Source organism: Pseudophryne corroboree, chromosome 9, assembly GCF_028390025.1.
Source record: "Pseudophryne corroboree isolate aPseCor3 chromosome 9, aPseCor3.hap2, whole genome shotgun sequence".
In the NCBI taxonomy this organism is placed as follows: domain Eukaryota; kingdom Metazoa; phylum Chordata; class Amphibia; order Anura; family Myobatrachidae; genus Pseudophryne; species Pseudophryne corroboree.
The window spans coordinates 69,513,440-69,538,056 of record NC_086452.1 but is presented as its reverse complement, the minus strand read 5'-3'; the positions used below and the strand labels follow the sequence as shown (position 1 = coordinate 69,538,056).

The 24,617-nt window shown below is 50.7% G+C and overlaps 1 protein-coding gene across 3 annotated transcripts in view; it reads left to right on the top strand.

Moving 5' to 3' along the window:
* MAST2 (microtubule associated serine/threonine kinase 2) overlaps window positions 1-24,617 on the top strand; it is a 128,044-nt gene that overhangs the window by 15,347 nt on the left and 88,080 nt on the right. For all 3 annotated transcript variants that reach the window (XM_063939496.1, XM_063939495.1, XM_063939497.1), the window contains one exon: window positions 19,912-20,003. In XM_063939496.1, coding sequence (XP_063795566.1) covers window positions 19,912-20,003 — 92 coding nt within the window. The remainder of the gene's footprint in view (window positions 1-19,911; window positions 20,004-24,617) is intronic.

Genomic DNA, 24,617 nt, shown 5'->3' with positions numbered 1-24,617 from the left:
TGCAATCACAGCTGTACAGTCTGGTTACACTATTTACAAGTCTTTATAGCAAGTCACCTTCTGCAGTATTCATGATATGACAGGAAAGTAAATGCAGGTTTGCTTATTTAGTGTTTTTTAAAAGTTTGTATTATTCTTATTGTTGTTATTGCAGTGTACTTTGAAATATTATTAATATTCTTTTTAACGGGACAATAAAATGATTGCATGCAAGAGTTACCTGGTGCTGGGCTGGCTGTTCCATAGCACTGGGATGATGTTATGTTCCATGTTTTTAGTGCCAGTAAGTCTGAATAACCATTTTGCTGGAAGGCCTCTTCTCATGTTGCAGACCTCCAGATTGCAGCCACAGAGGGGAATATTAGAGATGGAACATAAATGGATCTGAGTGCTAAGTGATTTTAGTTTTATCCCCAGCGGATGCAATCCAATCTTTAAAAGCTGAATTCTAATGTTTAATCCATGAATTAAACATACGTGCTGGACTGTCTAATCTATATATTAGACATATGACGGACTGTCTAAATCATTCCGATATGATGGGCTGTCTAGTGCAACAGATTATAAATACTGTATTTCTGCAGCGGGATACCCAGGGAGTAACATCGGGGTGTAGGGTTGGATCTTGATCCGAGGCACCAACAGGCTAAAGCTTTGACTGTTCCCAGGACGCATTGCACCGCCTCCTCTATAACCCCGCCTCCAGGCACTGGAGCTTAGTTTGTAAGTTGGTGCCTGCAGTGCAGGTCACTAACAGGTGGGGCTGCGCTTGGCAGCCCTGAAAAGAGCTTTTTAAGAAGACTTCGAGGGCCGCATCACTTTCTATGTCAGTCTGACATTGTGTGCTGCGGCTCCCTCCCCCAGCAGCGCTGCATACTCCCGCGTCCTGGTTCCTGTGTACTTGCAGCGGAAGCGCACCGGACTTAAGGCACACACCGCTGACGCTCTCCTGGATCGCGTGGCTGCACCTCAGGGAGGAGGTAAGAGGGTCCCCCAGGTGGGACTGTCCGGTAAATCGCGGTCCCAGGAGACAGAACGCGCCACTGGCGTGGACACTGTACTGCACAGGGACCCCACTATATCCACCAGGGCAGGGAGCACAGGTCGGATTTACTAAAATCCGTTCACAATAGGCTCCATAGTACCCAGTGGTCAAGTCCAGCAGAGGGGATAAGGCGCTGACCTGTAGCCCTTCACCCATCACATGGCGCCATCTACTGCTTGTGTTCCTGCCCTGGAGCTGCATCTCTCTCTCCCTCACTCCCTGACAGAGACATCTTCACTACTAGCTGGGCTGATTTTGGGATTGCTGGGCCTAGTCTACTCTGTAAAGCCGCCTGCCTCATTAGCGCTGTGCTTTTACAGACACTTAAGTATTCTACATGTCATTGTAGACCGTGTTAGCTAAGAACAAGTGTACTGCTAGCTGAATATTTGGTACAAGTATTCTGTGATATACATCCAGTATATCTACTGTGCATTGTTATATCTATACTTCTACATAGTTATATGTAGTTTTACTAGTCCAGTGCCGTTTTATTATTTATATGTAATAACTTCTGAATTGTACCTGTGACTGTGTGTGCCTGTGGCTGTTGTGTGGGATTCCATTCTCCTATATCATATATTGCTATCACTATATTCTGTATCCTGAGGGGCTAGGTGCGTCAGGGTCCCATATATATATATATATATATATATATATATATATATATATATTTCTCTAACGTCCTAAGTGGATGCTGGGGACTCCGTCAGGACCATGGGGTTTAGCGGCTCCGCAGGAGACAGGGCACAATAATAAAAGCTTTAGGATCAGGTGGTGTGCACTGGCTCCTCCCCCTATGACCCTCCTCCAAGCCTCAGTTAGATCTTTGTGCCCGGCCGAGAAGGGTGCAATCTAGGTGGCTCTCCTGAGCTGCTTAGAATAAAAGTTTAAGTTAGGTTTTTTATTTTCAGTGAGTCCTGCTGGCAACAGGCTCACTGCTACGAGGGACTTAGGGGAGAGAAGTAAACTCACCTGCGTGCAGGATGGATTTGCTTCTTAGGCTACTGGACACCATTAGCTCCAGAGGGAGTCGGAACACAGGTCTCACCCTGGGGTTCGTCCCAAGCCGTGCCGCCGACCCCCCTTGCAGATGCCGAAGTTGAAGAGGTCCAGAGGTCCAGAAACAGGCGGCAGAAGACTTTCAGTCTTCATAAGGTAGCGCACAGCACTGCAGCTGTGCGCCATTGTTGTCAACACACTTCATACCAGCGGTCACTGAGGGTGCAGGGCGCTGGGGGGGGGCGCCCTGGGCAGCAATGTATTATACCTTTTTTATGGCTAAAATACATCACATATAGCCCTTGAGGCTATATGGATGTATTTAACCCCTGCCAGATATCACAAACTCCGGGAGAAGAGCCCGCCGTTTTAGGGGGCGGGGCCTATTCTCCTCAGCACACGGCGCCATTTTCCTGCTCAGCTCTGCTGTGAGGAAGGCTCCCAGGCTCTCCCCTGCACTGCACTACAGAAACAGGGTTAAAACAGAGAGGGGGGGCACTTATTTGGCGATATGATTACATATGTGAAAATGCTATAAGGGAAAACACTTGTATAAGGGGTTGTCCCTGTATAATTATAGCGTTTTTGGTGTGTGCTGGCAAACTCTCCCTCTGTCTCCCCAAAGGGCTAGTGGGGTCCTGTCCTCTATCAGAGCATTCCCTGTGTGTGTGCTGTGTGTCGGTACGTGTGTGTCGACATGTAGGAGGACGATGTTGGTGAGGAGGCGGAGCAAATTGCCTGTATTGGTGATGTCACTCTCTAGGGAGTCGACACCGGAATGGATGGCTTATTTAGGAATTACGTGATAATGTCAACACGATGCAAGGTCGGTTGACGACATGAGACGGCCGGCAAACAAATTAGTACCTGTCCAGGCGTCTCAGACACCGTCAGGGGCTTGTAAAAACGCCCATTTACCTCAGTTGGTCGACACAGACACGGACACTGACTTCAGTGTCGACGGTGAAGAAACAAACGTATTTTCCTTTAGGGCCACACGTTACATGTTAAGGGCAATGAAGGAGGTGTTACATATTTCTGATACTACAAGTACCACAAATAAGGGTATTATGTAGGGTGGGAATAATCTACTTGTAGTTTTTCCTGAATCAGATAAATTAAAGTGTGTGATGATACGTGGGTTTCCTCCGATAGAAAATTATTGGAGGTATACCCTTTCCCGCCAGAAGTGAGGGCGAGTTGGGAAACACACCTTAGGGTGGATAAGGCGCTCACACGCTTATAAAAACAAGTGGCGTTACCGTCTCCAGATACGGCCGCCCTCAAAGAGCCAGCTGATAGGAAGCTGAAAAATATCCTAAAAAGTATATACACACATACTGGTGTTATACTACGACCAGCAATCGCCTCAGCCTGGATGTGCAGCGCTGGGGGGGCTTGGTCGGATTTCCTGACTGAAAATATTGATACCCTTGACAGGAACAATATTTTATTGACTATAGAGCATTTTAAGGATGCATTTCTATATATGCGAGATGCGCAGAGGGATATTTGCATTCTGGCATCAAGAGTAGATGTGATGTCCATATCTGCCAGACGATGTTTATAGACACGACAGTGGTCAGGTGATGCAGATTCCAGACGGCACATGGAAGTATTGCCGTATAAAGGGGCGGTCCATCGGACCTGGTGGCCATGGCAACAGCTGGAAAATCCACTTTTGTTACCCCAAGTCACATCTCAGCAGAAAAGGACACAGTCTTTTCAGTCTCAGTCCTTTCGTACCCATAAAGGCAGGCGGGCAAAAGGCCAGTCATATCTGCCCAGGGTTAGAGGAAAGGGAAGAAGACTGCAGCAGGCAGCCCATTCCCAGGAACAGAAGTCCTCCACAGCTTCTGCCAAGTCCGCAGCATGACGCTGGGGCCATACAAGCGGACTCAGGTGCGGTGGGGGGTCATCTCAAGAGTTTCAGCACGCAGTGGGCTCACTCGCAAGTGGACTCCTGGATCCTACACGTAGTATCCCAGGTGTACATTGGAAATTCGAGACGTCTTCCCCTCACAAGTTCCTGAAGTCTGCTTTACCAACGTCTCCCTCCGACAGGGAGGCAGTATTGGAAAAAAATTCACAGGCTGTATTCCCAGCAGGTGATAATCAAAGTACCCCTCCTACAACAAGGGAAGGGGTATTATTCCACACTATATTGTGGTACTGAAGCCAAACGGCTCGGTGAGATCTAAAAGATTTGAACAATTACATACAAGGGTTCAAATCAAGATGGAGTCACTCAGAGCAGTGATAGCGAACCAGGACGATATGGTGTCACTGGATATCAGGGACGCTTACCTACATGTCCAAATTTTGCCCTTCTCACCAAGGGTATCTCAGGTTCGTGGTACAGAACTGTCACTATCAGTTCAGACGCTGCCGTTTGGATTGTCCACGGCACCCCAGGTCTTTACCATGGTAATGGCCGAAATGATGATTCTTCCTAAAAGAAATATGGACGCTTTCCTGATAAGGGCAAGGTCCAGAGAACAGTTGGCGGTCGGAGTAGCACTATCTCAAGTAGTTCTACGACAGCACGAGTGGATTCTAAATATTCCAAAATCGCAGCTTTTTCCGACGACACGTCTAATGTTCCTAGGAATGATTCTGGACACAGTACAGAAAAGGATGTTTTCTCCCGGAGAAGAAGACCAGGGAGTTATCCGAACTAGTCAGGAACCTCCTAAAACCAGGAAAAGTATCAGTGCATCATTGCACAAGGGTCCTGTGAAAAATGGTGGTTTCTTACAAAGCGATCCCATTCGGTAGATTTCACGCAAGAACCTTTCAGTGGAATCTGCTGGGAAAATGGTCCGGATCGCATCTTCAGATGCATCAGCGGACAACCCTGTCTCCAAGGACAAGGGTGTTTTCTTCTGCGGTGGCTGCAGAGTGCTCATCTATGAAAGGGCCGCAGATTCGACATTCAGGACTGGGTCCTGGTGACCACGGATGCCAGCCTGAGTAGCTGGGGAGCAGTCACACAAGGAAAAAATTTCCAGGGAGTGTGATCAAGTCTGGAGACTTCTCTCCACATAAATATACTGGAGCTAAGGGCAATTTACAAGGCTCTAAGCTTAGCAAGACCTCTGCTTCAAGGTCAGCCGGTATTGATCCAGTGGGACAACATCACGGCAGTCGCCCACGTAAACAGACAGGGCGGCACATGAAGCAGGAGGGAAATGGCAGAAACTGCAAGGATTCTTCGCTGGGCGAAAAATCATGTGATAACACTCTCAGCAGTGTTAATTCCGGGAATGGAAAACTGGGAAGCAAACTTCCTCAGCAGGCATAACCTCCACCCGGGAGAGTGGGGACTTCAGCGGGAAGTCTTCCACATGATTGTAAACCGTTGGGAAAAACCAAAGGTGGACATGATGGCGTCCCGCCTGAACAAAAAACTAGACAAATATTGCGCCAGGTCAAGGGACCCTCAGGCAATAGCGGTGGACGCTCTGGTAACACTGTGGGTGTACCAGTCAGGGTATGTGTTCCCTCCTATGCATCTCATACCAAAAGTACTGAGAATCATAAGAAGGAGATGAGTAAGAACGATACTCGTGGTTCCGGATGGGTCAAGAAGGACTTGGTACCCGGAACTTCAAGAGATGCTCACGGAAGAACCGTGGCCTCTACCTTTAAGAAAGGACCTGCTCCAGCAGGGGCCTTGTCTGTTCCAAGACTTACCGCGGCTGCGTTTGACGGCATGGCAGTTGAACGCCGGATCCTGAAAGGGCATTCCAGATGAAGTCATCCCTACCCTGGTCGAAGCCAGGAAGGATGTAACCGCAAAACATTTTCACCGCATTTGGCGAAATTATGTTGCGTGGTGTGAGGCCAAGAAGGTCCCTACAGAGGAATTCCAACTGGGTCGTTTCCTACATTTCCTGAAAACAGGACTGTCTATGGGCCTAAAATTAGGGTCCATTAAGGTTCAAATTTCGACCCTGTCAAATTTCTTCCAGAAAGAACTGGCTTCAGTGCCTAAAGTTCAGACGTTTGTAAAAGGGGTACTGCATATACAGCCTCCTTTTGTGCCCCCAGTGGCACCTTGGGATCTCAATGTTGTTTTGAGTTTCCTAAAGTCACATTGGTGATCCACTCACCACTGTGGAATTAAAATATTTCACATGAAAGGTGTAGATTCTATTAGCCCTGGCTTCAGCCAGGCGTGTGTCAGAATGGGCGGCTTTATCATATAAAAGCCCTTACTTAATTTTTCATTCTGACAGGGCAGAATTGAGGACTCGTCCTCAATTTCTCCTTAAGGTGTTTTCTGTTTTTCACATGAACCAACCTATTGTGGTACCTGCGGCTACTAGGGACTTGGAGGACTCCAAGTTACTTGACGTTGTCAGGGCCCTGAAAATATATGTTTCCAGGATGACTGGAGTCAGAAAATCTGACTCGCTGTTTAGCCTGTATGCACCCAACAAGATGGGTGTTCCTGCTTCTAAGCAGACGATTGCTTGCTGGATTTGTAGTACAATTCAGCTTGCACATTCTGTGGCAGGCTTGCCACAGCCAAAATCAGTAAAAGCCCATTCCACAAGGAAGTGGGCTCATCTTGGGCGGCTGCCCGAGGGGTCTCGGCTTTACAACTTTGCCGAGCTGCTACTTGGTCAAGGGCACACCCTGACTGAGGAGGACCTGGAGTTCTCTCATTCGGTGCTGCAGAGTCATCCGCACTCTCCCGCCCGTTTGGGAGCTTTGGTATAATCCCCATGGTCCTGACTGAGTCCCCAGCATCCACTTAGGACGTTAGAGAAAATAAGAATTTACTTACCGATAATTCTATTTCTCGTAGTCCGTAGTGGATGCTGGGCGCCCATCCCAAGTGCGGATTGTCTGCAATACTTGTACATAGTTATTGTTACAAAAATCGGGTTATTCTTGTTGTGAGCCATCTTTTCAGAGGCTCCTTCGTTGTTATCATACTGTTAACTGGGTTCAGATCACAGGTTGTACGGTGTGATTGGTGTGGCTGGTATGAGTCTTACCCGGGATTCAATATCCTTCCTTATTATGCACGCTCGTCCGGGCACAGTATCCTAACTGAGGCTTGGAGGGGGGTCATAGGGGGAGGAGCCAGTGCACACCACCTGATCCTAAAGCTTTTATTATTGTGCCCTGTCTCCTGCGGAGCCGCTAAACCCCATGGTCCTGACGGAGTCCCCAGCATCCACTACGGACTACGAGAAATAGAATTATCGGTAAGTAAATTCTTATTATTGCGCCAGGTCAAGGGACCCTCAGGCGATAGCTGTGGACGCTCTAGTGACACCGTGGGTGTACCAGTCGGTTTACGTGTTCCCTCCTCTGCCTCTCATACCAAAGGTACTGAGAATAATAAGAAGGCGAGGAGTAAGAACGATACTCATGGTTCCGGATTGGCCAAGAAGAGCTTGGTACCCGGAACTTCAAGAAATGTTATCAGAGGACCCATGGCCTCTACCGCTCAGACAGGATCTGCTACAGCAGGGGCCCTGTCTGTTCCAAGACTTACCGCGGCTGCGTTTGACGGCATGGCGGTTGAATTCCGGATCCTAAAGGAAAAGGGCATTCCGGAGGAAGTCATTCCTATGCTGATAAAAGCCAGGAAAGAAGTAACCGCAAACCATTATCACCGCATTTGGCGAAAATATGTTGCGTGGTGAGAGGCCAGGAAGGCCCCTACAGAGGAATTTCAGCTGGGTCGTTTTCTGCACTTCCTACAGTCGGGAGTGACTATGGGCCTAAAATTGGGTTCCATTAAGGTCCAGATTTCGGCTCTGTCGATTTTCTTCCAGAAAGAACTGGCTTCACTGCCTGAAGTTCAGACTTTTGTAAAGGGAGTGCTTCATATTCAGCCCCCTTTTGTGCCTCCTGTGGCACCTTGGGATCTCAATGTGGTGTTGAGTTTCCTAAAATCACATTGGTTTGAACCACTTAAAACTGTGGATCTGAAATATCTCACGTGGAAAGTGGTCTTGTTATTGGCCTTGGCTTCGGCCAGGCGTGTGTCAGAATTGGCGGCTTTGTCATGTAAAAGCCCTTATCTGATTTTCCATATGGATAGGGCAGAATTGAGGACTCGTCCCCAGTTTCTCCCTAAGGTGGTATCAGCTTTTCACTTGAACCAACCTATTGTGGTGCCTGCGGCTACTAGGGACTTGGAGGATTCCAAGTTACTGGACGTAGTCAGGGCCTTGAAAATTTATGTTTCCAGGACGGCTGGAGTCAGGAAAACTGACTTGCTTTTTATCCTGTATGCACCCAACAAAATAGGTGCTCCTGCTTCTAAGCAGACTATTGCTCGCTGGATTTGTAGCACAATTCAGCTGGCGCATTCTGCGGCTGGATTGCCGCATCCTAAATCAGTGAAAGCCCATTCCACGAGGAAGGTGGGCTCATCTTGGGCGGCTGCCCGAGGGGTCTCGGCTGTACAACTTTGCCGAGCTGCAACTTGGTCAGGGGCAAATACGTTTGCTAAATTCTACAAATTTGATTCCCTGGCTGAGGAGGACCTTGAGTTCTCTCATTCGGTGCTGCAGAGTCATCCGCACTCTCCCGCCCGGTTGGGAGCTTTGGTATAATCCCCATGGTCCTTACGGAGTCCCCAGCATCCACTAGGACGTCAGAGAAAATAAGAATTTACTCACCGGTAATTCTATTTCTCGTAGTCCGTAGTGGATGCTGGGCGCCCATCCCAAGTGCGGATTGTCTGCAATACTTGTATATAGTTATTGCCTAACTAAAGGGTTATTGTTGAGCCATCTGTTAAGAGGCTCAGTTATATTTCATACTGTTAACTGGGTTTCATATCACGAGTTATACGGTGTGATTGGTGTGGCTGGTATGAGTCTTACCCGGGATTCAAAATCCTTCCTTATTGTGTCAGCTCTTCCGGGCACAGTATCCTAAATGAGGTCTGGAGGAGGGGCATAGAGGGAGGAGCCAGTGCACACCAGATAGTACCAAATCTTTCTTATAGAGTTTCCAGTCTCCTGCGGAGCCCGTCTATTCCCCATGGTCCTTACGGAGTCCCCAGCATCCACTACGGACTACGAGAAATAGAATTACCGGTGAGTAAATTCTTATTTTTTTGCAGCAGAACTACAAGTCCCCGCAAGCTGGTACTTGGAGAACCACAAGTACCAGCATGCGGGGGGGAAACGCGCCCGCTGGTACCTGTAGGTCTACTGCAAAAAAAATACCCAAATAAAAAGAGTACACGCACACCGTGAAAATAAAACTTTATTACATACATGCATACCGACACACACATACTTACCTATGTTCACACGCCGAATCTGTCCACTTCTCCAAGTAGAATCCACGGTGTGGCTGAAGGGACCCTCTGTGACAGGAGTCTCCGCATTCTTTCAGTGCGTGGTCCGGGTAATGCGGTTTGTTTTTTTGCCAAGTACGTGTATTACAAAAAAGAAGAGGAGAGATGCTACACTGGATTTTGGGGAGTATAATTTTATTTTCAGGTACACCGTGGATTCTACTTGGAGAAGTGGACATAGGTAAGTATGTGTGTGTCGGCATGCATGTATGTAATAAAGTTTTACTTTCACGGTGTGCGTGTACTGTTTTTATTTGGGTTTTTTTTTTGTATTAGAACTACAGGTACCAGCGGGCCCGTTTCCCCCCCGCATGCTAGTACTTGTGGTTCTCCAAGTACCAGTTTGCGGGGGAAGCTTGCTGGGACTTGTAGTTCTGCTACAAAAAACAATATTCTATCTTTGTGTCACTTGGCTATCAGCCTGCCATCCGCAGCCCATGGATGGGGGGGACAGCCTCGGGCTTCACCCCTGGCCCTTGGGTGGCTAGAGGGGGGGACCCCTTGATTTAATGCCAGGACCGCAGGGACCGATATAAAAGTGTCCCCCGGCTGTGGCATTAGCTCTCTGACTAGTGGAGCCCGGTGCTGGTGTTAAAAATACGGGGGACCCCTACGTTTTTTGTCCCCCATATTTTTGGCACCAGGACCGGAAGCAGAGCCCGGTGCTGGTTGTGAAAATACGGGAGATCCCCTGTCATTTCCCCCCCGTATTTTTACAACCAGGATCGGTTCAAAGAGCCCGAGGCTGGTTATGCTTAGGAGGGGGGACCCCACTAAAAACCATGCTCTCTCTATTTTAGTCAGTTAAAAAAAAATATTCTTTTAAAAAATATATAAATAATACTTGTGTCTCCTAATAGACAAACCAAGTAGATAATCCCTTCTAATATAAATAGATATGCTATTAGCAATAAAAAAAACACAAAAAAAACATGTTTTTAAAATTTTTTATTAGATTCCGCAAGCAAAGTGAGGCGGAATGAAATTGACGAAATTACTGTCGAAAAGCACTGTTGTCGAATCGACATTCTTCAATTGAATATACTTTTGTCGAAAAGCCACATTTTTACCATTGCAGACATGTCGAATTTGACAACTGTCGAATCTGAAACATCCGTTTTTTTGTCGAAAAGTACTGTATTGCATTGTCAAAAAAAAATTTGTGTCGAAAATGCCCCGTTTTTCGACATTTGCGGCAATTCGACCGCAATTGCATATACCTCTATACATCCATCAGTCATAACATTAAAACCATTGGGGTCGATTCAATTCACCGACAGTTGAATAGCGCCGGGAGTTAGCTTCTGTCGCTATTCAATTCAGCTCAAGTTAAGTCGGCGAAGGCCCGTTCTCCCGGACTTTACAGGTTGAATTGTCGGGAGAACGGGCATTCTCTGACTTAACTCCCCGCCGCGATGCTGATTCCCGACAGAATCAGCCTCGCGCCGGCCGCACGGCAGCACTTTTGTCGGACTTCTTTTCTCATCCCCCGGGGGTGAGAGAAGAATTCCCGACAATTGAGGGTCACTTGTCGCTGTATTGAATAGCGCCGGGAGCCAATTCCCGGCGCTATTCAACTGTCGGTGAATTAAATCGACCTCAATAACAGGTGAAGTGAATAACATTGATTATCTTGTTACCATGGCACCTACCAGTGGTGGGATATATTAGGCAGAAAGTGCATAGTCTGCTCTTGAATATGATGAGACAAGATGATCAAATTTACAAATGATATATGTTGGTCTGCATAATGCACAGATTACATTTATGTTGGACTGTATAATCCACATGTCATATACAGGCTGGGTTTACATATCCTTGTGTGTGTGTGTGTGTGTGTGTGGTCATCCAGTACTGGAAATACATATGTGATGGTCAGCCTAATACGCAGACTACTTAATTCACAGATTTAATATGGGCCGGACTGTACAATATGTGGATTATATATCCCTGTGTATGGGACCATCATTTACAGGAATTATGTATGTGCTTGTCATCCTAATACACAGATTGCATATATGATTAGCTGTATAATGCATGAGACCGCCTAATGCATGGATTACCGGTCCCTGGGACTGCCTAATACATGGATTACAAGTCTCTGAGCATGGGAATGCCTTATGGGTGGATTACCCCTCCCTGAGTATAGGACTGCCTAATGCATGGATTACCCCTCCCTGAGTATAGGACTGCCTAATGTATGGATTACCCCTCCCTGAGCATGGGACTGCCTAATACATGGATTACCCCTCCCTGAGCATGGGACTGCCTAATGCATGGATTACCCCTCCCTGAGCATGGGACTGCCTAATGAATGGATTACCCCTCCTTGAGCATGGGACCGCCTAATGTATGGATTACCCCTCCCTGAGTATAGGACTGCCTAATGCATGGATTACCCCTCCCTGAGCATGGGACTGCCTAATGTATGGATTACCCCTCCCTGAGCATGGGACTGCCTAATGCATGGATTACCCCTCCCTGAGTATAGGACTGCCTAATGTATGGATTACCCCTCCATGAGCATGGGACTGCCTAATGTATGGATTACCCCTCCCTGAGCATGGGACTGCCTAATGCATGGATTACCCCTCCCTGAGCATGGGACTGCCTAATGCATGGATTACCCCTCCCTGAGCATGGGACTGCCTAATGAATGGATTACCCCTCCTTGAGCATGGGACCGCCTAATGCGTGGATTACCCCTCCCTGAGCATGGGACTGCCTAATGCATGGATTACCCCTCCCTGAGCATGGGACTGCCTAATGCATGGATTACCCCTCCCTGAGCATGGGACTGCCTAATGAATGGATTACCCCTCCTTGAGCATGGGACCGCCTAATGCGTGGATTACCCCTCCCTGAGCATGGGACTGCCTAATGTATGGATTACCCCTCCCTGAGCATGGGACTGCCTAATGAATGGATTACCCCTCCTTGAGCATGGGACCGCCTAATGCGTGGATTACTCCTCCCTGAGTATAGGACTGGCGAATACATGGCACTACCTTATGAATGGAATACCCCTCCCTGAGCATGAGACTGCCGAATTCATGGATTACGCATCCCTGAGGTCCTCACATAGATGTCACTGTTCCATCCTTTGTCCGGCGCAGTTACAGCAATTAATATCTCAGTTTAAATCTTTAAAAAAACGTTCATTATGAGGTATTTATATGCAGGCAGTGGTTTCTGTCTCTCCTCTAATATCACCTGTCCATATATGCTATTGCTGGTATATGTAAGGCATGTCGGTCATGTAGGGAGACTTGGACCTCGGCCATTATCTGTCCTTTTTGAGCGCCTCTATTTGAGTGGGCTGTATATGTAGGTAAACTGAAAGACGACATCTCCTATATAATAGCCTTGTGACTCTGTGCCTGCATTTCTAATGCTGGGCGGAGTCACAGGCACAGATCTGGGTGGCTGGATGCAGGCCAGGAACAGTCCCCTCCCTCGGTCCGCCCATCCCCGCCCAGTCCCCTCCCCCGGTCCGCCCAGTCCACTCCCCATCTCCGCCCAGTCCCCTCTTTCCCTCCTCCCCGTACACACCCTGCACCCTGGTGAGTTGTGTGACACTGCAGCCGGTGAGTCTTGCCAGACAGTGCGGCTGAGAATGCTGTGGACGACCTCGGCCTGCCGCACCCTACCCCCTCCCACCCGCGGCACCCACAGCCTCCACAATATACGCCCCCCACCCGCGGCACATGCCCTGCGCCACCCCGCACCCTCCCACCCACACCTGCAGCGCCCCTCGCCCACCCGCCGCACTCCCTCCCCCACCCGTGGCAGACGCCCCTCCCCCACCCGCGGCACTCCCCCCCTCCCCCACCCATTGCACCCACATCTGCAGCACCCCACCCGCGGCACTCCCGCCCCTCTCCCACCCGCGGCAGACGCCCCTCCCCCACCCGCGGCACTCTCCCCCCCTCCCCCACCCATTGCACCCACACCTGAAGCACGCCCCTCCCCCACCCGCGGCACTCCCGCCCCCTCCCCCACCCGTATAACCCACACCTGAAGCACCTCCCGCCCCTCCCCCACCCGCGGCACTCCCACCCCTCCAGCACCCGCGGCAGACGCCCCTCCCCCACGCACGGCACTCTCGCCCCCTCCCCCACCCATTGCACCCACACCTGAAGCACACCCCTCCCCCACCCGCGGCACTCCCGCCCCCTCCCCAACCCGTATAACCCACACCTGAAGCACCCCCCCGCCCCTCCCCCACCCGAGGCACTCCCACCCCTCCAGCACCCGCGGCAGACGCCCCTCCCCCACGCACGGCACTCTCGCCCCCTCCCCCACACATTGCACCCACACCTGAAGCACCCCCCGCCCATCCCCCACCCTTACCACCCACACCCGCAGCACCCCCCGCCCCTCCCCCACCAGCGGCACTCGCGCCCCCACCCGCAGCACCCCCCGCCCCTTCCCCACCCGCCGCACCCACCACATCTATCCCCCACCCCGGCACACGCTCCTCCCCCACCCCAGGCACTCCCACCCCCTCCCCCACCCGTATAACCCACAACCCGCAAAACCCCTGCCCCTCCCCCACCCGCAGCACCCCCATCTCTCCCCCCCACTACACTCCTGCACCCCAACCCCATACCCACCGCACCTCCCCCGCCCACGACACTCGCAGCATCCACCACATCTGCCCCCCACTCGCACCACACGCCCACCCCCGCCCGCTGCACCCCCTACCCCACCCGCACCTTCCCCACCCTGCTACACCCCCGCACCTTACACCCCACCCGCCCCTCTCCAACCCGCGGCATCCACCACATCAGCACCCACCCACGGCACACGCCCCTCCCTCGCTGCACTCCTGCCCACCCCTAGCACCCCCCGCACCCCAATACCCACCTCTCCCCCCCGCTACACCCCCGCACCCTCCACCCCACCCGCAGCACCCACCACATCCCTCCCCTACCCACGGCACACGCCCCTCCCCCACCTGCAGCACTCCCGCCCCCTCCCCCACCCATAGCACCCTCAACCCGCGGCCCCCCCATACCCACCACCCACCCCCTCTACACCCCCGCACCCTCCACCCCACCCGCCCGTGCCCTCCCTCCGGCGGCACCCACACCTGCAGCACCCCCCGCCCTCCCCCAGCCGCGGCACTCCCGCCCCCTCCCCCTCCTGTTGCACCCCTGCACCTCCCCCACCCGCGCCACCCACAGTATCCACCACATCCGCGGCATCCACCACATCCGCCTCGCGTCCCCTACCCCACCCATAGCACCCACACCCGCAGCACCCCACGTCCCTCCCCCATCCACGGCACTCCCGCCCGCAGCACCCCCCGCCCCTTCCCCACCCGCGGCACCCAACACATCCAGCCCCCACTCCCGGCACATGCCCCTCCCCCACCCACGGCACTCCCGCCCCCTCCCCTACCTGTATCACCCACAACCCGCAAAACCCCCGCCCCTCCCCCACCCGCGGCACACCTGTACCTGCCCTACCCCCATACCCACTTCTCCCCCCGCTACACCCCCGCACCCTCCACCCCACCCTCCCCCAACCCACCTCCATACCCACCTCTCCGCCCCCCCCACCCTCCACCCAACCCGCACCTCCCCCACCCGCGGCACCCACAGCGTCTACCACATCCGCCCCCCACCCACAGAACACGTCCCTCCGCCACCCGTAGCGCCCACACCTGCAGCACCCGCCACCCCTCCCCCACCCACGGCACCCTCATACCCACCTCTCTCCCCCGCTACACCCCCACACCCCTTCCCCACCCGCGGCACCAACAGCATCCACCACATCTGCCCCCCACCCGCGGCACACGCCCCCCCCATCCACAACATCCCCCTCCCACCCGCTGCACTCCCGCCCCCTCCCCCACCCGTAGCACCCACACCCGCAGCACCCTCCGCCCCTTCCCCTGCCCACAGTGCATCCGGACCCCCACCACGCCCCCGCAGCCGCCACTCCCCCAACCCCAGCCCCTCGGCCCCCTCCCCCACCCACATCATCTATAGACACCTTCCCCCATTCGTGGACCTACCACACCTCCCCCACCCGCAGCACCTCTGGACCATCTACCACAGCACCTCCGGACCCCATCCACGGCTCCCCTGCAGCCACCCTTCCTCCACCCGCAGCACTTCTAGAACCCAACCTCACCCCCCCCTGAAACCCCACTTCCCCAAACACACTCCCACTACATCGCCCCTCCCCCACGCACACCACCTCCAGACCCCCTCCTTCATCCACAGCCCCCCGCACCCACCCCTCCCCCACCAACAGCATCTACACTCCCCTTCCACACCCACACCTCCCCCACCCGCACCCCCTCCCCCCTCCGTGCCCCCTCCATACCTTCCCCTCCCCCTCCCCCACCCACAGCACCTCTGCACCCTTTCCGCCATCCATGCCACTGCACCCACCCCTCCACCACCCGCAACACCTCTGGACCCCCTCCCGCACCCACACCTCCACCACACGCAGTCGCTACATGTGATTCCCTGAATCAGAGTGATCAGCGGCACGGATAGGCACCTCCACCTCACTGAACCCACCCCCTTTCCAAACACCCCACACACACACTGAACTTCTGTGAGTATAGATGCCACCAGTGGACATTGGATTAATTAAAAAAAGTAATACTGTGGCCTTTATGTGTCTAAGCGACACTGCTACCTGTGGCCATTATGTATAAGTGGCGCTGCTACCTGTGGGCACTGTGTGTATACGCGGCTCTGCTACCAGTGGCCATTGTGTGTATAAATGACACTGCTACCTGTCGCCATTGTGTGTATAAGTGGTGCTGATACCTGTGGCCATTGTGTGTATAAGTGACACTGCTACCAGTGGCCATTGTGTGTATAAGCAGGGCAGTACGGATGGTGTAATGGTTAGCATTACTGCCTCACAGCACTGAGGTCATGGGTTCGATTACCACCATGGCTCTATCTGTGCGGAGTTTGTATATTCTCCCCGTACTTGCGTGGGTTTCCTCCGGGTACTCCGGTTTCCTCCCACAATCCAAAAATATACTGGTAGGTTAATTGGCTTCCAAACAAAAATTGACCCTAGTGTGAATGTGTCTGTGTGCACATGTGATAGGAAATATAGATTGTAAGCTCCACCGGGGCAGGGACTAATGTGCCAAAATATTCTCTGTAAAGCGCTGCGGAATATGTGAGCGCTATATAAATAACTGGTAATAAATAAAATAAATAAATAAGCGGTGCTGCTAAAAGTGGCCATTGTGTGTAAAAGTGGTGCTGCTACCTGTGGCCATTGTATGTATAAGCGGCTCAGCTAGCTGTGGCCACTGTGTGTATAAGCGCCTCTGTTACCTATGGGAATTGTGTGTAGAAGTGGCACTGCTACCGGGGGCCATTGTGTGTATAAGCAACACTGCTACCTGTGGTCATTGTGTATATAAACTGCTTTGCTACCTGTGGGCACGTTGTGTATAAACGTTTGTTACTTGTGGGCACTGTGTGTATAAGCGGCTCTGCTACCTGTGGGCGCTGTGTGTATAATCTGCTCTGTTACCTGTGGCCACTGTGTGTATAAGCGGCTCTGCTGCCTGTGGGCGCTGTGTATAAGCGGCTCTGCTACCATTGGGTATTGTGTGTATAAGCTGCCCTGCTACCTCTGGCCACTGTGTGGATACGTGGCTCTGATACCTGTGGCCACTGTGTGTATAAGCTGCGCTGCTACCTGTGGGCGCTGTGTGTATAAGCTGCGCTGCTACCTGTGGGCGCTGTGTGTATAAGCGGCTCTGCTACCTGTGGGTATTGTGTGTATAAGCGGCTCTGCTACCTGTGAGTATTGTGTGTATAAGCTGGCCTGCTACCTCTGGCCACTGTGTGGATACGTGGCTCCGTTACCTGTGGCCATTGTGTGTATAAGCGGCTCAGCTACCTGTGTCCATTGTGTGTATATGCGGCTCTGATACCTGTGGCCACTGTGTGTATAAGCTGCGCTACATACACTAGCAGTATATACTACACTGTTATTCATTGTGCCCTGCGGCCACTCTTCACGCCCTCACAAAGGGCTACGTCCCCTTGACAATTGCATGCCCTTCCCCCTTGCAATATTTACCCAATAGCATAAACTTTTGTGAAGGTAATACTCCATATAATAACAATTATAGCACAGCTGAAGCCCGTGCAGGGGTTAACAGGTCGTAGCCTCTTGCAACGCTATTTTCTGTCTAACACCTTCCCTCTCTTTTATCCTCTCCCTACCACCCTGCCTCTCCCTATCCTTTACCCATCGCACAGCGTTTTTCTGTACATTCCCTTTCTCCCCCCCTACACCGGTCTACCTTTTCTCAACCGGAACCCATTTCTGTATGCCCTCTATACTGCCCTGCATTTCTGGTTCTGTTATCTACCGGCCTGCGTATGTTCAAAGGCGTGCAGAGGTTAACGGGGCGTAGCCCCTAACGACGGTGTGAAGAGCGCCCGTAGGGCGAGATGAATCACCTAGTTATTTTATATACATGTTAATTGGAGTGTGCTAGGATAGGTTATTAGGTGCACACTAGCTCTTTGCATTTGCTCGTACCTTTGCCATATTTCATTGAGAGCTCTATATAAAGGCTGCAGGTTGCTGATCCCCTGAGGGGGGCCCAGTATTTCCAGATACATTTCTGTATCCGGGTGGGCACTGACTTTAGTGAGATCGGAGGAGGGAATGGTATATTGTATAAACTGTTCTCCATGATGGGATTACCATGGAGGATAACTCAGGTGTGACAGATTATGTTGCTGGCGGCGGAGGATCTGGACTTCTATATTTCTTTTTTCTTCTTTCACTTGTTTCTATTTTTATAATCTTGTGGGACCTATTTCGTTTTTTTTGTTGTTGTTGTAAATATCGAACTGTGTGTGTGGAGTAACCTTCAACATCCTGTGGGCCTTAACGTTCATGAACTTGTGGGGTAATCCTAGAACAAAGACCGACACGAGAAAAGAGATTTAGATCCAGCCCTGAAGTCATTGGAAGCAGATGGGGCCGTGGGATGTATTTAAAAAAAATAATAATAAATAAGATTTGTCCTTATACAGTGTTGCTGAAATTGCACCAAGTAGCCCAGCCTTCTTGGCACGCCAGCCGCAACGAGCGTCTTACTCATTCCTATTGTGCCTCTTATTTGCATAAATATAACAACTGGGAGCGACAAAACTACAGTACATCGCTGGCTTGTATTTATCAATCTGGTATGCTATGTGTGTACATGTGTGTGCGACAGGGTCTGACTCTGCGTAAGAAGTGCTGCAGCTTTTCCTCACTCTGAGTTCCGTTGTGCTTCATCTATGACCTTGTATGTGTATGAAATCAGTTCCTGTGTGGTTGAAGTCGCAGCCTAGAATGTCTAGTATACGGTGAATAAGACGTATATTAAGACTTTTACGGTACGCTGCTCCTCTCATAGCGCCTTCTCGTCCTGCATGGTGTATAGACTCTAGGGGGTGTTTTTACTAGAGGCCGATTCTTAATAGTTTTTTATTGCTTTTAATTCTATGGAAATTGATCTAAATTGATGTTATGTTTCCAGAGCTAAAACATTTACTAACAATTTAAAATTAATATTTAAAAATGATCTGTTAGTAAATGTGTGTTTTTTGCCGCTGAAACAGAATATCAATTTAGAACGATTTGAAACAGATCAGAATCGACCTTTGGTAAATATACCCATAAGTGTATGAGGACACAACTGCACTAGTAGCCTCTACTATTGCTGTATGTTATAATTGGAATAAAATAGCTTTTCTTTAAGAACAGATGGTAAAACACTTGGCAGTAAAATAGCATATTGTACATTTATTGTGTGATACTACAGTCATTACTGCGGCTGTTTGGGATGGTTGTTGGTCTGTCCCTCCAATCATTACAGATGCTGAGAGATGTATAGTACTCCCCATTAGCATCTATTATAAACTGGTCATCCACAGTGATCTGTCTCTTACAGGGTCTATTACCTATGTGTAAGTTCCAGTTCTGATCCGGACAGTCATCACTACTTGAGGTTTGCAGCCTTAAGGGCCCCATACACTAGAGGGACAATGCCCGATTTCAGCCGATTTTGGGCATTCAGCCCGATATATTGGATGAAATCTGGCATTTTTGAGGTGTTTCCGATCCGATGCGTGTTCCCGTGAGCATCGGGTCGGATCCTCCGGATTGAATGTGCTGCACATTCAATCAGGTCCGACCTGGGGGCATGGCTGGGATCGCCCAGGATCGCTGAAGATACATCGGATGCAAAAGGGCAGCATACGGGATGCTGCCGGGGTGATCGCCTTAATAGAGAGACCCGAGTCAGAGACCTGGCAGGCTGAGCTCAGCCCCTGCACCTTGCTCTCATAACAGAACTGTTACCTTTACATGGAGATCCCAAACTACTACCCTGTATGTGGCTCTGATACGGATAGCCTCTGTGGCTCAGTACTGATAGCCTTATTGTAATGATTTTTTAATATTCTAGCCTAGTTTTTCTTTAAAGCGCCGTTAATAATCCACTGTCTTGTTTTCTCCACAGCTGTCGTACAAGTAATCGTAAGAGCTTAATCGTAGTCTCCAGTACCTCCCCGACTCTCCCCCGGCCTCACTCTCCCCTCCATGGACATACAGGTAAGGTGGAGCGGCTGACGAGTCATCTTCCCCCAGTACAGTAATGTACAGAAAGGATCTTTATTTAGCTCACTTTCCCGATAAACGGTGTGACATCAGTCTGCACGTCCGCTTATACCCTCCAATAAATCCTTCACCCTGTGCTCCAAACATCATATGTAGCTGGTAAATATGCACTTTATCAGGTTTCCACTGCTTTCCCGAAGCAGCTGTGCAATTAGCCTTCCATATGTATAAATGGAAAGGCATACATGTGTATGCATGGAATATCTATATAGTAATATGATATCAGACTGTAGTGCTAGAACATGGGGATCTGGATGTACAATGGATTCGGTACATGCAAATCCTTTCTCTGTTACGCGGCTCTGCCCAGGATTGATGAGGAAGATGGAGTACTTGCCAGCTGAAAGTAAGGGTGCACGTGTGTCTTGTAGGGGAGTACGAGAGGGTGTAGCTGTCAGGAGCCAATGAGAAGAGTCCTACCTGTTGCCAATTTCTTACATGTAGGAAATATCAGTCTTGTGGCTCCTTAAGCCGATCAGGTGAAATCAGTATCCGCAGATTTCTCTAACGTCCTAAGTGGATGCTGGGGACTCCGTCAGGACCATGGGGAATAGCGGCTCCGCAGGAGACAGGGCACAAAAATAAAGCTTTAGGATCAGGTGGTGTGTACTGGCTCCTCCCCCTATGACCCTCCTCCAAGCCTCAGTTAGGTTTTTGTGCCCGTCCGAGCAGGGTGCAATCTAGGTGGCTCTCTTAAAGAGCTGCTTAGAAAAAGTTTTTTAGGTTTTTTATTTTCAGTGAGTCCTGCTGGCAACAGGCTCACTGCATCGAGGGACTTAGGGGAGAGAATTTCAACTCACCTGCGTGCAGGATGGATTGGATTCTTAGGCTACTGGACACCATTAGCTCCAGAGGGAGTCGGAACACAGGTCTCACCCTGGGGTTCGTCCCGGAGCCGCGCCGCCGACCCCCCTTACAGATGCTGAAGATTGAAGGTCCGGAAACAGGCGGCAGAAGGCTCTTCAGTCTTCATGAAGGTAGCGCACAGCACTGCAGCTGTGCGCCATTGTTGTCACACACTTCACACCAAGCGGTCACGGAGGGTGCAGGGCGCTGCTGGGGGCGCCCTGGGCAGCAATATTTTATTACCTTAAGGCAAAAGAATACATCACATATAGCCATTAAGGCTATATGTATGTATTTAACCCATGCCAATTATCTAAATCCACGGGAGGAAAGCCCGCCGAAATAGGGGGCGGGGCTTATTCTCCTCAGCACACAGCGCCATTTTCCTGCTCAGCTCCGCTGTGAGGAAGGCTCCCAGGACTCTCCCCTGCACTGCACTACAGAAACAGGGTAAAACAGAGAGGGGGGGCATTTTTTGGCGATATACTGGATATATTTAAGCTGCTATAAGGAACAACACTTATATAAGGTTGTTCCCATATATATTATAGCGCTTGGGTGTGTGCTGGCAAACTCTCCCTCTGTCTCCCCAAAGGGCTAGTGGGGTCCTGTCTTCGATAAGAGCATTCCCTGTGTGTCTGCTGTGTGTCGGTACGTGTGTGTCGACATGTATGAGGACGATGTTGGCGTGGAGGCAGAGCAATTGCCGATAATGGTGATGTCACCCCCCAGGGAGTCGACACCGGAATGGATGGCTTTGTTTATGGAATTACGTGATAATGTCAGCACATTACAAAAATCAGTTGACGACATGAGACGGCCGGCAAACCAGTTAGTACCTGCCCAGGCGTCTCAGACACCGTCAGGGGCTGTAAAGCGCCCTTTACCTCAGTCGGTCGACACAGACCCAGACACAGACACTGAATCTAGTGTCGACGGTGATGAAACAAACGTATTTTCAAGTAGCGCCACACGTTATATGATCACGGCAATGTAGGAGGCTTTGCATATCTCTGATGCTGCAAGTACCACAAAAAGGGGTATTATGTGGGGGGTGAAAAAACTACCTGTAGTTTTTCCTGAATCAGAGGAATTAAATGATGTATGTGATGAAGCGTGGTTTAACCCAGATAGAAAAATGCTAATTTCAAAAAAGTTATTAGCATTATACCCTTTCCCGCCAGAGGTTAGGGCGCGCTGGGAAACACCCCCTAGGGTGGATAAGGCGCTCACACGCTTATCAAAACAAGTGGCGTTACCGTCTCCGGATACGGCCGCCCTCAAGGATCCAGCAGATAGGAGACTGGAAACTACCCTAAAAAGTATATACACACATACTGGTGTTATACTGCGACCGGCCATCGCCTCAGCCTGGATGTGCAGTGCTGGGGTCGTCTGGTTGGATTCCCTGACTGAAAATATTGATACCCTGGATAGGGACAGTATTTTATTGACTATAGAGCAATTAAAGGATGCTTTCCTTTATATGCGAGATGCGCAGAGAGATATTTGCACTCTGGCATCGAGAGTAAATGCGATGTCCATATCTGCCAGAAGGAGTTTATGGACGCGACAGTGGTCAGGTGATGCGGATTCCAAACGACATATGGAAGTATTGCCGTATAAAGGGGAGGAATTATTTGGCGTCGGTCTATCGGATCTGGTGGCCACGGCAACTGCCGGAAAATCCACCTTTTTACCTCAGACCCCCTCCCAACAGAAAAAGACACCGTCTTTTCAGCCGCAGTCCTTTCGGTCCTATAAGAACAAGCGGACAAAAGGACAGTCATATCTGCCTAGGGGCAGAGGAAGGGGTAAGAGAGGGCAGCAAGCAGCCCCTGCCCAGGAACAGAAGCCCTCCCAGGGTTCTGCAAAGCCCTCAGCATGACGCTGGGGCCTTACAAGCGGACTCAGGAACGGTGGGGGGTCGACTCAAGAATTTCAGCGCACAGTGGGCTTGCTCACAGGTGGACCCCTGGATTCTGCAGGTAGTATCTCAGGGTTACAGGTTGGAATTCGAGAAGTCTCCCCCTCGCCGGTTCCTAAAGTCTGCTTTGCCAACGTCTCCCTCAGACAGGGCGACGGTATTGGAAGCCATTCACAAGCTGTTTGCTCAGCAGGTGATAGTCAAGGTACCCCTCCTACAACAGGGAAAGGGGTATTACTCCACGCTATTTGTGGTACCGAAGCCGGACGGCTCGGTAAGACCTATTCTAAATCTGAAATCTTTGAACCTGTACATACAAAAATTCAAGTTCAAGATGGAGTCACTCAGAGCAGTGATAGCGAATCTGGAAGAAGGGGACTTTATGGTGTCCCTGGACATAAAGGATGCTTACCTGCATGTCCCAATTTGCCCTTCACATCAAGGGTACCTCAGGTTCGTGGTGCAAAACTGTCATTATCAATTTCAGACGCTGCCGTTTGGATTGTCCACGGCACCTCGGGTCTTTACCAAGGTAATGGCCGAAATGATGATTCTTCTGCGAAGAAGAGGCGTATTAATTATCCCTTACTTGGACGATCTCCTGATAAGGGCAAGGTCCAGAGAACAGCTGGAGGACGGAGTAGCACTAACCCAAGTAGTGCTGCAACAACACGGGTGGATTCTGAATTTTCCAAAATCTCAGTTGACCCCGACAACACGTCTGCTGTTCCTGGGAATGATTCTGGACACGGTTCAGAAAAAGGTGTTTCTTCCGGAGGAGAAAGCCAGGGAGTTATCCGAACTTGTCAGGAACCTCCTAAAACCAGGGACAGTGTCTGTACATCAATGCACAAGAGTCTTACGAAGCGATTCCATTCGGCAGATTCCACGCACGAACTTTTCAGTGGGATCTGCTGGACAAATGGTCCGGATCGCATCTGCAGATGCATCAGCGGATAACCTTATCGCCACGGACAAGGGTGTCTCTTCTGTGGTGGTTGCAGAGTGCTCATCTGTTAGAGGGCCGCAGATTCGGCATACAGGACTTGGGTCCTGGTGACCACGGATGCCAGTCTGAGAGGCTGGGGAGCGGTCACACAAGGAAGAAACTTCCAGGGAGTATGGTCAAGCCTGGAGATGTCTCTTCACATAAATATACTGGAGCTAAGAGCGATTTACAATGCTCTAAGTCTGGCAAAACCCCTGCTTCAGGGTCAGCCGGTGTTGATCCAGTCGGACAACATCACGGCAGTCGCCCACGTAAACAGACAGGGCGGCACAAGAAGCAGGACAGCAATGGCAGAAGCTGCAAGGATTCTTCGCTGGGCGGAAGATCATGTGATAGCACTGTCAGCAGTATTCATTCCGGGAGTGGACAACTGGGAAGCAGACTTCCTCAGCAGACACGATCTACACCCGGGAGAGTGGGGACTTCATCCAGAAGTCTTCCACATGATTGTGAACCGTTGGGAAAAACCAATGGTGGATATGATGGCGTCCCGCCTCAACAAAAAACTCGACAGGTATTGCGCCAGGTCAAGAGATCCTCAGGCAATAGCTGTGGACGCTCTGGTAACACCGTGGGTGTTCCAGTCAGTGTATGTGTTCCCTCCTCTGCCTCTCATACCAAAAGTACTGAGAATTATACGGCAGAAGGGAGTAAGAACGATACTAGTGGCTCCGGATTGGCCAAGAAGAACTTGGTACCCGGAACTTCAAGAGATGCTCACGGAGGATCCGTGGCCTCTACCTCTAAGACGGGACCTGCTTCAGCA